Here is a 12,315-nt window from a genome sequence, read left to right on the forward strand (position 1 = left end):
AGTTGGGGAGTGAGAAGAAGCCAAACACCAGGCCCAGGCTGTTGGGAAGGGGCTTCAACTCAATATCTTGTTTGTTCTGACCAATGGGGTAGAAGGATGACTCAAATTTGTGATGGAAAATTGTAAATGTAAATTCATGCCAAAAATACAGATCTCAGAGAGCTGGTCAATAATACTTTTTCACGCCCTGTGCAATTTGTAGGAGATTTTGTTGGTCAAGATTGCTTACTTTAATGGGAAATTCATCTTCTTTGTTTGTAGCCTCATTCGTGAATACATAAGAGATTTCTTTATGTGTTGTTGTTTGTCTGCAAATTGCACACTTGATAGAGCTTCTTCGAACTCCTGTACTGTACTGTTCGATTATAATGGCTATGCAGTCACTGCAGAAGCAGTGTCCACACGTCAAGACAGCCCACTGTGAACAAGAAGAGAATAGGTTGCAGTGAAAGAACACATTGTCAAACAAAATAAAAAACTGGAATTAGCTGGCAGAATAAACATTTGTATTTTCAGTGCTCTGGTACAGTTTAACAAAAATGTCAGTTCTGGCTCAATATGCAGTACTCTGGACTCTGGATTAGAGTTTGTGGTTTCCAAATCCTGCTGTGGACTTGAGCACACAATCTTGGCATGTACTGTCAGAGATGTTATCCCTCACATGAAATACATTTGAGAGATAAGCTTAGTCTCTCTCAGATGAATGCAAAGGATATATTTGCACTCTTTGAACAGGAACTGGTCCAAAAGTCAACATTTACCACTCAACCAAGACCACTTAAAACAAAACAATGCAATATATTCATCTTTGGTGATTATTGACTGCTTTTGTTGATATTAAAACAGGAAATATACTTCAAAAAATGTTATCATAGTAAATATTTCCTTTTTTCCAGTGCTGGCTTCTTCTGCACCCTTGATTTACACTGACCCCTTCAACTTTCAAACCTTTACACACTGGAAGTTCTTCCCTTAACCACTTTACCATTCTTCCTATTTTTAAAATGCTTCTTACAACCCACCTTTAGCACAAAACCTTTAATTACCTGCCTGCCATTTCCTCAAATGTCAATCTCACTGTTACCACACTGAATAAATGCACTGACACTGTATGAAATGAAATGCACACACAATTCTGCTAATTTCTTACCTGCTGCCCTAATTGCCGTGCGCAGATGGGGCAGGGGTCTGGATTAACACTGCCCATTAATGGATCCTGAGACTGAAATAAAACAAAGGATAGCTTTCAAGAAGCAATTATAAAATTTCACTTATTCTCTCCGTAGATGCAAATAGCAGTTGTTGGTGCCAGGACATACCAACTCAGCCAATTACCTTCTTTTTAACATTGTAAAAGGATCAAAGATTGCAGCAGAATGCTGCCTATAATTTCATGCATGAAGTATACCACTAGGAATTACTATTTTATGCTTTGGATGAAGGATCAGCCGATTGCTTGGTCAGAACTGGCCAATATGGTAAAAAAAACTCATGTAATAGCAAAGCAGTACACACACTCCAGCCTACACTGAGCAGAGTATAGTTTAGAGATATTGTGCGGAAACAGGCCCTTTGGCCCCTCGAGTCTGTGCCGACCAGTGATTACCCCGTACACTAGCACTATCCTTGACACTGGGGATAATTTACAATTTTTACAGAAGCCAATTAACCTACAAACCTGCACGTCCTTGGAGTGTGGGAGGAAACCGGAACAAACGGAGAAGCCCACTTGGTCACAGGGAGAACATACAAACTCTGCACAGACAGCACCCACACTCAGGATTGAACCCGGGTCTCTGGCGCTGTTAGCCAGCTTCACCACTGTGCTGCCCCAAACCAGAGTGGTTGGATTTGTCCTGAACTAGCCCCATCACAGCTATGGCCAAGAAAGCACACCAATGCTTCTAATTCCTTAGAAGGCTTGTGAAGTTCAGTACGTCCACAACAACCCTCACCAACCTCTACAAATGCACCATAGAAAGCATCTTATCGGGATGCATCAGAAAAGGGTTTAGGAACAGCTCCATCCAAGACCCCAAGAAATTGCAGAGTTGTGGACGTAGCCCAGACCATCACACAAATCAACCTCCCTTCCATTGAATCCATCTACACTTCACACTGCCCCAGCAAAGTCGTCGGCATAATCAAGGTCTGGTTTCACTCCAGTCACTCCCTTTTCTCCCCTCTCCCATCCAGCAAGAGGTACAAAAGTTTGAAAACGCATCCCTCCAATTTCAGGAACAGTCTTTTCCCAGCTGTTATCAGGCAACTGAACGGTCCTCTCATCAGGTAGATCAGGTCAGGTCCTGACCTCCCATCTACCTCATTGGAGACCTTTGAACTACCTTTAATTGGACTTTATTGGACCTCAATGTTATATCTTGCACTAAATGCCGTACCCTTTATCTTTGCACTGTGGATGGCTTGATTTGATAGCACACAAACAAACGCTTTTCACTGTACCTTGGTACATGTGACACTAATAAGGTAAACTAAACTAAAGGTCTCACAGTTCAAAAAATTATGTCATACACCAGTACCATACACCACTAATAAAGATCGAAGAAGTATAAAATAAGAGTCTGGAAATGTATATTATATTGAATTAACTTTGTACAAAAAGGACTATTTTACAGTTAGAACTTTGATAGGTCTAACTAACATCCCCAACATCTGCAGTGGGCTGGTGCCTTCACAGTCCAGAATAGAAAGAGCAGTTGATTCCAGGTGGATCACTGTGTACAGATGGATTGGCTGCCTTTAAAATTCTTCTCGGTTGGGCCTACTTATGGTCCAGAGTGCTGAATTTCCATTCTTGCAATGGGCCAAAAACAATGGCACACTAAAGGAACAAGTGTGAAGGAACTTCAGCTACTGCAGTCTGGTGGAAGCCCCAAGAGGCAGCAAGATTCTACTGACCAAGTTCCTGATTCCTACACTGTACGGCTGCCTATATATTTCTGCTTCTGGGGTGAATAGTTGATCGCAAAATGGCAATGACTCTGTTCCAGAATTTATAATACAGTTGTGGTAGAACCAAAGCTGCTGCCGGATGCACCTCTCACCTTCTCCAAATTTGAGAGGTACAGGACTTGACCAAGCTTCTTCTGCAATTGTGACATGGCGACAGCTTTGTCATTTACGAGCTTCATTTGATTTTGTTCTACCTGCAAAAAAAAACACAACGGGTGGCTTTTATAAACAAGTTATATCTCTCATGGATAAATTAATATACACCAGATATGTATCGTATTATATTCTATATACATCTGTACACGTTAATTATTTTTACATAACTGAAGGATGCACAATTTAATGGTCCTGGAGAGTGTTGTTGAATTGAGAGATCCAGGGGTCCAAATACATAGTTCTCTGAAAGTGACAACACACGGTGGTGATGAAGGTATATACCATGCTTGCCTTCAATCGGTCGTGGAATTGAGTACAAGATTTGGGAAATCATGGTGCATCTGTACAAAATATTGGTTATACCACACTTGGAGTACTGTGTGCAGTTCTAGTTGCTACACTATAGGGCATTTAATACAAAATATTGGCTTAAACTATTTTTGTTGCAACAGAAGAGGCTGAGATTTATGAGGACCAGATATAGAGTAGACTTTTCCCAGGGTAAGGGTGTCTAAAACTAGACAGCATAGGTTTAAGGTGATTGGGAAAAGATTTAAAGGGGATCCAAGGGGCAAATTTTCCACAGAGAGGATGGTGGGTCTATGGAACAAGCTGCCAGAGGAGGTAGAGACAGGTACAGTTACAACTTTTAAAACATTTGGACATGTATAGAGATAAGAAAGGTTTAGAGGAATATGGGCCAAATACAGCAAATGGCATGAGCTTAGACAGGCATTCAGTTCAGCAAGGATGAGTTAAACTAAAGGACCTGGTTTTGTGTTGTAGAACTCTCTGACACTAGCATTACACAGTAACTTAGAGTATTCTGTTCCTGCACCTGGCTCCATTGTGTGTAGCAAAGGAAGGAATCTTTTGTTTTCAAATCCCTTTTATCACCTCACACACTCTGGAGCCTCTTCCAGCTCACAATTTTCAGAGAACTTTTGAATTCCAGATTCAGGTTAGATTCAGTGTAAGAAAATAACTGCAGATGCTGGTACAAATCGAAGGTATTTATTCACAAAATGCTGGAGTAACTCAGCAGGTCAGGCAGCATCTCAGGAGAGAAGGAATGGGTGACGTTTCGGGTCGATTCAGGTTCATTTATTATCATATACACTGTAGCAAATCTGTAGTAGTTTTGAATGAATCCCCGTGGACATTTCTGACCTTCTCAGACACCTAAGAAAGTAAATACACTGATGCGCTTTCTTTATCACCACATCGGTGTGAGGGGACCAGGTTAGGTTGCTGGTTATATGGAGGCATAAGAACCTGAAGCTGTTGACCATCTTTACAGGAATTCTCTTGATGATAGGATTGAGTTCACCCCCTGGTTCCATAGGTCAACAGCCAACTCTTTCATCTTCTGATGTTAATGGGTAGGCTGTTGTTCTGGTGTATGACACAAGGTTCCCGATCTCTCTCCTGTACTTTGTCTCATCATTGTTGCTCATCTGGCCGAAGATAGACACAAAAAGCTGGTGTAACTCAGCGGGACAGGCAGCATCTCTGGAGAGAAGGAATGGGTGACGTTTCGGGTCGAGACTACTTCTTCAGACTGGTTAACATTTCCCTTATCCCCAGCCATCCCTCTCCAGAGATGCTGCCGGTCCCGCTGAGTTACTCCAGCTTTTTGCGTCTATCTTCGGTTTAAACCAGCATCTGCAGTTCCTCCTTACACATTGTTCATCTGGCCATCAGCAGTGGTATCATCAGCAAACTTAAAGATCAAGTAGGCGCTGTACTTGGCCACACAGTCATGGATATACTGGGAGCAGAGCAAGCTACCAAGCACACAATCCTGAGCTACACTAGTGTTGAGGGTCAGGGTGGAGGAAATATTAAGTCCAATTCTAACCAACAGGGTTCAGAAGCCAGTGGAAAATGGAGGCCCCAAGGCCAAGGCTTTCCTTATTCCTTAGACTTTCTTGATAGCCTTCAAACCTTTTATATCTGGGGTCAAAGCTCCAGAATTCTATCCCTAAACTTCTGGAATTAAAAAACATGCTAAAAATGTTCAAAATGATTAAATCACAAAGAGAATTTTAAATTTATCCAGAGTGTTCAGGGACACACTGTGAAGAACTCTTATTACCAAGAGTATCTGGTTCCCTTCAATTACTAGACATGCTTTCCAATCGGCAGGAATCCTATCAGAATTACATACATTGATATTAACACAGGAATCAGGTCATGAAAAAGTTTGGGAAAAGAGGCAAATCATAGCATCTAACACTGAGCGTTAGACAACAAGAAACAATTCTTGGAGATAATATGTAAATAGGAAGGGACATTCAAATGGCTAGCAACTGGGAATTCCAGTCAATTTTCTGTGAAGTCCGGATCATAGATAATTTATGGCACAGAAACCTCTTTAAACATAATTTGAGATCTCTTTAACTGAGTTTCTGTCTCCAACACACTTTCAGGCAGTGGAACTCAATAATTGTGCTGTCGACACAAGGAACTGCAGATGTTGGAATCTTGAACAAAATCCAGTGAGTCAAGCAGTATCTGTGGAGGGAGAAGGATAGGCGACGATTCAGGTCAAGAAAAAGACATAAAAATCCTGGAGTAACAGCGGGTCAGGCAGCATCCTTGGAGAACACGAATAGGTGACGTCTCGGGTCAAGACCCTTTTTAAACAGCTAGCGTCCTGGTGCCATCGCAACAACCTGGAGCTCAATGCTCTCAAGACAGTGGAACTAATTGTAGACTTTCAAAGAGATCCCCCTCCCTTCCCACCACTCACCATCAACAACACCATAGTCACACCTGTGGAGTCATTTAAGTTCCTTGGAACCATCATCTCCAAGGACCTTAAATGGGGGGCCACCATCGACTCCACAGTCAAAAAGGCCCAACAGAGGATGTACTTCCTGCGGCAACTGAGGAAACACAATCTGCCACAGGCAATGATGGTCCAATTCTATACTGCTATCATTGAGTCTGTCCTCACCTTCTCTATCCTGGTCTGGTTTGGCTCGGCCACCAAGCACGACATCTAGAGGCTGCAACGGATCGTTCGCACAGCTGAGAAGGTTGTTGGCTGCAACCTTCCCCCCATTGACGAACTGTACACTGCAAGGACCAGGAAGCGAGCGGGCAAGATCATCTCTGACCACTCTCATGCTGGCCACAAACTCTTTGAAACACTTCCTTCTGGAAGGCGACTCCGGACTGTCAAAGCAGCCACAGCCAGACATAAAAAGTTTTTTTCCACGACTGATAGTTCTACTCAATAACCAAAGTCTGTAGTCTCTTTTTTGCTCTGGTTTATTTTCACCCACATGTTTAGACGTAATGGTGTATCATTATTGTTTTGATGTGTTTATGCTTCATTCTTAATTGTTTGTGTTGTCATTTGCGAGCAGAGCAACAAGGCACATTCCTTGTATATGCATACTTGGCCAATAAACTTATTCATTCATTCATTCATTTTTCGGTACTATATTTTCTGCATCAAATTAATAGCACAGAAACAGGCCATTCGATCCAGCAGACCTAAGCCGCTGTCCATGTTTCTTCCAATCCTATTTCATCTAACTGACATCTCTTTTGATTCGCTTCTCCTTTAATTCTTATCTATATTACTATGTATTTATGAATATGAATGCAAGTTTCTTCCTTCCATTTCGCATAATTTCTTCAGCACTGGTTGAACCTACAACACATCTCTGCCTGTAGTATTTTCATCTTCATACCTCATGTGGTTCAATAATATGAAGAAGAGGAAGACTTGGTTTGGGATCATCTGGAAGACGCAGTTGAAAGCGTTCAGTTGCCATGGCTAGTTCATCAATAGCAGAAACACGATCACGCAGTGTCATCCAGTATTCATGCAACAACTAAATACAATAGAAAGGAAGCATTTAAGGGAATTGTCTTAGGATAAACATCTATCTTCAATTGAATAACATCAGTTACCTGGATTATCTCTCTTTATTAACCATACATATTTATATTGTCTTAACATTCGCACACAGACCTGTATTAGAGAATCATTAAATATTACACTCCAGAAAAGATTCAACCCAGTTTTTATCAAAATAATTTTTCAAATGTCTAGTTCTTCTTTCAGTATACGTCTTAAAATATCCTTTTCTACTTTTTTTTTATCCACTTCCCATTACAGATTCAAATTCTAATCCATTAATTCTAGTACACCACTGCTTACAGGTCCTCCCTAAGGCAGGGTTCCGTTCCTGAGACCTGTTCATTTGCAATTAAATGGTTCGCAATAAAAAAAATAGCTACGATCTGAGTTCCTACGCAATGGAAGGTGCCAACTTTTATTTGTTGGCCCCTTTCTAGTTCTTAAATGAAAGCTGTTTACTGTTTGTTTGTTGATTACTTTTGCACTTGATTAGTTAGCTGTTTTCGTGTAAATATGTGCTATTAGAACCATACGTGGGAGATTTGCTATGTTGTTCGCCAGTGCAATTATGTGAAGAGTTCTACGAGCCACAAACAAGATCTGAAAAGTGGAGAGTTGTAAGCGATCTGCTATGTTGTAGCCTGATGAATTACGAAGTATAATGCAAAGAAATCACCGCGCAGAGGACTGTCTTCAGCTCCTGATGCTGGTGCACTCTCCAATAAAGAAGTTTATTTCACACTCCTCCTAACAGATTTCTATCCCATTTCCTTTCATATTAAGTATCAGTCTTAATACCCACATTGGGTGAAGAATTACATTGTAGAACTACATAATAGCCCCAAGCTTAATAACTTTCCTCCTTTCTTTGCCTTTGCTCCTTCCAATTTACTGGCTGCTGACCTCCATGCTAAGTCCCTAGTTCCACTCTCCATCTCTGCCTGAACCCTCCCTCTAATATTTTTGACAATGGGGAGATTACCCCATCCTCTCATAATTCCTCATAACGTCCTCTATTAGCTATGAACTACAAAGTTATGACTCTCCTTCATGCGTTCAGGTGATGCCATAAAGTTGGGATATGTGAGCACTCTTGACAGGAAATTTAGTGCCATGACTATCATATAACCCATGCCCCTTTTCAAGAGATTGTTGGCCATTCTGATGGAGCTCTGAGCCAGGATACTATTCGAGTCACCTCTACCCCCACTGCGGACATTGTACTTTGACCGAAACTGGGGCACTAAACTGCTGAGAACTATATTCTGCACTCTGTATTTTTCCCTGTGTCCTACTTATTGTACTTGAGTTTGACTTGTTTGTATTTATGTGGAGTATTATCTGATTGGATTGGATAGCATGCAAGACAAAGTTTTTCACTATACCTCCGTACACATGATAATAATAAAACTAAACCTGAGCATTCCTGGTCAAGGAGTAACAATGTCAATGCAGATTTTATTTTCCCAATTCCTTCAGGGACACTGCAATGAAAAATCTAACTGTCTGTATTTTTCCAAAAACTGCAGCACCCACAACAATCCTGAAAAATTGAGTTACTTTTACTATTTCTGATTCTTTCCATTAATGAATATGTAAAATAGAGCCAGTTTATTCGAGATATGAGGAACTCCTATACTTCGGTATACCTTGTATTCCTTTTTCCAAGCTTCAAGTAGTTCCATGAAATTGTTCCCTTCTTCTATTAGCAGGATATCAAAACGGTGTGCTTTCCCAAAGACTAGGATAACTTTTAAGGCTCGTTCAGTCTCACTCGCAGCCCACAGTCCCCGACTCGTGGTAGGTAAATGGTCATCTATCAAGCCTTCCTCCTCTTCAATCATCTCTTCAAAGATTGCCTTCTGGCCTTTAACGCTGGAGAAAACAGATCAAGATTTAATTCACCCCAATATAACATAATTTCTCTATCTCCAATGGATGTTTGTGTAATGAGAAGAGTTCTGAGATGCACAATGTGGATTCCAAGTCCATTCCCTACACTGGTGTATTGCACGTGCTTAGGTCAAGGCAGAAGATTGGAGAACCACTTATGAATGCCAAGCATGCAAAGGATGAAGGCTGCACTTCAACCAATTATAGCGAGCGAGCGTGGAAATTTCAACTAAACATAAAGCAAGAATTTGAAACAGAAGGGAAAAGAAAATCAGTATATGGCATCATAATGAAGGCAAGATGGAAATGGCTGCTGAGAATTGGAGTCCCCCCTCTATCTTAAAGGAGTTTGTTCAAAATTACAATCTCTGGGAAAAACTGTTACAAAGATTAATACCTTGAAACCATATAATTAAATTAGATTACATAAGAATTAAAAATTATAAATAGCCAGTTAAACAATCATTAATTAAATAAATAAGATAGGCTGGGCAGATACCGATGAGCTGTGGCTCAGACTGTGGGAGCTGATGGAAATCACCATGATCCACGGCAGCCTCATCCGCAGGAAGTGCCTGAGGTACCTGAGTTGATGAAGTGGTGTCTGAATTATGGACATTGCGGCACGGTAGCGCAGCGGTAGAGTTGCTGCTTTACAGCGAATGCAGCGCCGGAGACTCAGGTTCGATCCTGACTGCGGGTGCTGCACTGTAAGGAGTTTGTACGTTCTCCCCGTGACCTGCGTGGGTTTTCTCCGAGATCTTCGGTTTCCTCCCACACTCCAAAGACGTACAGGTATGTAGGTTAATTGGCTGGGTAAATGTAAAAATTGTCCCTAGTGGGTGTAGGATAGTGTTAATGTACGGGGATCACTGGGCGGCACGGACTTGGAGGGCCGAAAAGGCCTGTTTCCGGCTGTATATATATGATATGATATGATATGATTGCGATCCATCAGGGAAGGATTACTTAGATACTTTAGTCCAAGAGGCAGTCATATGCTATCGGTCAATCACTGCAGAACTAGTCAGTGCACAAGAATAAGAGGTCACAACTCCAAGTGGAATGTGAACAAAGAATAAGTTATAACAGAATAAAGAGATTGCTCTCAGCAGCCAACATTGGCCAGAGTACACAGAGGCAAAAGTGAACAAAACCTTGCACCAATTTCAATATCGATGCACAAGAACACATCAAAACGGGATAAAGAATAGGCCACTTGGTCCCTCAAGCCTGCCTCGCCATTCAATATGATCATGGCTGAGCTGCCTCAGCCCTCAATTTTGTGCCAGTTCACCAGAGACCTCAATTCTCAGATCTTTCAAAGGTTTATCTATCTCCAGAACACCTCCAGAGATCTAAATACCTCCAGAGATCTAGCCCCGACTACCCTCCAGGCTGGAGCATTCCAGTGTTTCAGCAGCCTCGACAAGAAAAAACTCTGTGGCACTCTGTTTTAAATAACTAACTTCTTATTTTGTAATGTGTTCCCTACTGGAAACATCTCAACATCTATTCGTTCATGCCCTCTTAGGATCTTGTATGTTTCTATAAGATCACTCCACATTCTTCTATTTGCCACAGAATACAGATCCAATGTCTTTAAACCACCAAAGTGACACAACAACACTCGCATAACAAAAACTAGTAACAATCCAAGTATATGGCTTTTTTAAATAAGGAGACCAAAATTGTACCCCAAGGTGCAGCCTTACAACATGGTATAATTGTAACAATACTTCTCTATTTCTAAACTCCAACCTCTTTACAATGAAGAGCCATTTAGAACGGAGATGAGGAAGAACTTTTTCAGTCAGAGAGTGGTGAAGGTGTGGAATTCTCTGCCTCAGAAGGCAGTGGAGGCCAGTTCGTTGGATGCTTTCAAGAGAGAGCTGGATAGAGCTCTTAAGGATAGCGGAGTGAGGGGGTATGGGGAGAAGGCAGGAACGGGGTACTGATTGAGAGTGATCAGCCATGATCGCATTGAATGACGGTGCTGGCTCGAAGGGCCGAATGGCCTACTCCTGCACCTATTGTCTATTGTCTATTGTCTAAGACCCATATGCCATTTGCCTTCCTATTTGATGGCAGCACCTATCTACTAACATAATGAAAATATTCTGCCTTTGATCCCTTTTGATAGCAATATTTTGCATGTTGAATTTTATGTACGGTAGAGGATGAAAGGCAGGTCAAGAGAGCAGTAGAACAATCAAATCTGGGAACAAAAAGAGTTTTGTATGAGCTGGGATAAGGGCAGAGACTTGTACATTGCAGAGATGGATGTAGGCAGCCTTGGTGATCTACAAGATTGCGAGTGGGAGCACAACAAAGTATCAAGGGCCATCAAAGTTGAGAATGCAGGCAGTCCTGGGTTATGTATGATCTCCATTCTTGATAACTATCCGTAAGTTGATTTCTCTGTGCATCAGAAACTTCCATTTTCTCGAGCTACTCAAATCATACACGAGCTATCATTCTTTAATTTCATTGAATTGCCCCAACACTATCCATAATTAAGCTAATGGAATATATACTGTATCCAGTCATTAATGTAAACCACAAAATGTTGTATTATTATTACCACCACTAATAATAATTGCACCATTAAAAAATGCGAGAGAATTTGCATAAAGTCATAAGTTCGTATGTCAAGTAATTCTTAACCTAGGGAGCTCTTGTATACTGCTCCAGATTCATTTTTAATGAGTATGGTCTACCCTATGCATCTTTGAAAAGGTCCTGCTGTATTGAACCCCGAAAGATGAGCAAAATCCTTGAAAAATATTATGAAACAATACTTGCCTGTGCGAAAAAAGCTTGGATTCGTAATCTGTAAATAGTTCATCTGCCTTACAAAATTGGCAACTACAAAATAAATGAGAGATTCATTAGTATTTCCTTCCAGAGGTTGATTATCACACAACATTCAATCAGCTACGATTAAATGGCAGAGTAGACTTGATGGGCCGAATGGCCTAATTCTGTTCCTATCACTTATGATCTTATGAACATGAATAACAATCGCACTAGAAAAAAATATATCTACCCTGGATAAGCCAGAATGCTCCGAGACATTATCAGCATTGGCTTGAATGACGCCTTCACAACAAAAGAGCCAAATCAGGTGTTGAATCAAAGTAACATTATAGAGGCAGACACAAAAAGCTGGGGTAACTCAGCAGGATGGACAGCATCTCTGGAGAGAAGGAATGGGTGATATTTTGGGTCGAGACCCTTCTTCAGACTGGTTAGGGATAAGGGAAACAAGAGATATAGATGGTGATGTGGAGAAATAAAGAACAATGAATGAAATTATATGCAAAAATGTAAAGATGATAAAGGAAACAGGCCATTGTAAGCTGTTTGTCGGGTGAAAATGAGAAGCTAGTGCGACTTGGGTGGGGGAGGGA

At 41.2% G+C, this 12,315-nt stretch overlaps 1 protein-coding gene across 4 annotated transcripts in view; it reads right to left on the reverse strand.

Annotated features, from left to right (window-relative positions):
* shprh (SNF2 histone linker PHD RING helicase) overlaps positions 1 to 12,315 on the reverse strand; it is a 61,501-nt gene that overhangs the window by 13,319 nt on the left and 35,867 nt on the right. For all 4 annotated transcript variants that reach the window (XR_013547252.1, XM_078399047.1, XM_078399048.1 and 1 more), the window contains 6 exons: positions 11,708 to 11,770; positions 8,659 to 8,884; positions 6,837 to 6,980; positions 3,066 to 3,167; positions 1,151 to 1,222; positions 230 to 418 (listed from right to left, as the gene is read on the reverse strand). Coding sequence is in view for 3 of the 4 variants with exons in the window: in XM_078399047.1 (XP_078255173.1) it covers positions 230 to 418; positions 1,151 to 1,222; positions 3,066 to 3,167; positions 6,837 to 6,980; positions 8,659 to 8,884; positions 11,708 to 11,770 (796 nt within the window). In the remaining variant the exon portion in view is untranslated. The remainder of the gene's footprint in view (positions 1 to 229; positions 419 to 1,150; positions 1,223 to 3,065; positions 3,168 to 6,836; positions 6,981 to 8,658; positions 8,885 to 11,707; positions 11,771 to 12,315) is intronic.

Source organism: Rhinoraja longicauda, chromosome 5, assembly GCF_053455715.1.
Source record: "Rhinoraja longicauda isolate Sanriku21f chromosome 5, sRhiLon1.1, whole genome shotgun sequence".
In the NCBI taxonomy this organism is placed as follows: Eukaryota; Metazoa; Chordata; class Chondrichthyes; order Rajiformes; family Arhynchobatidae; genus Rhinoraja; species Rhinoraja longicauda.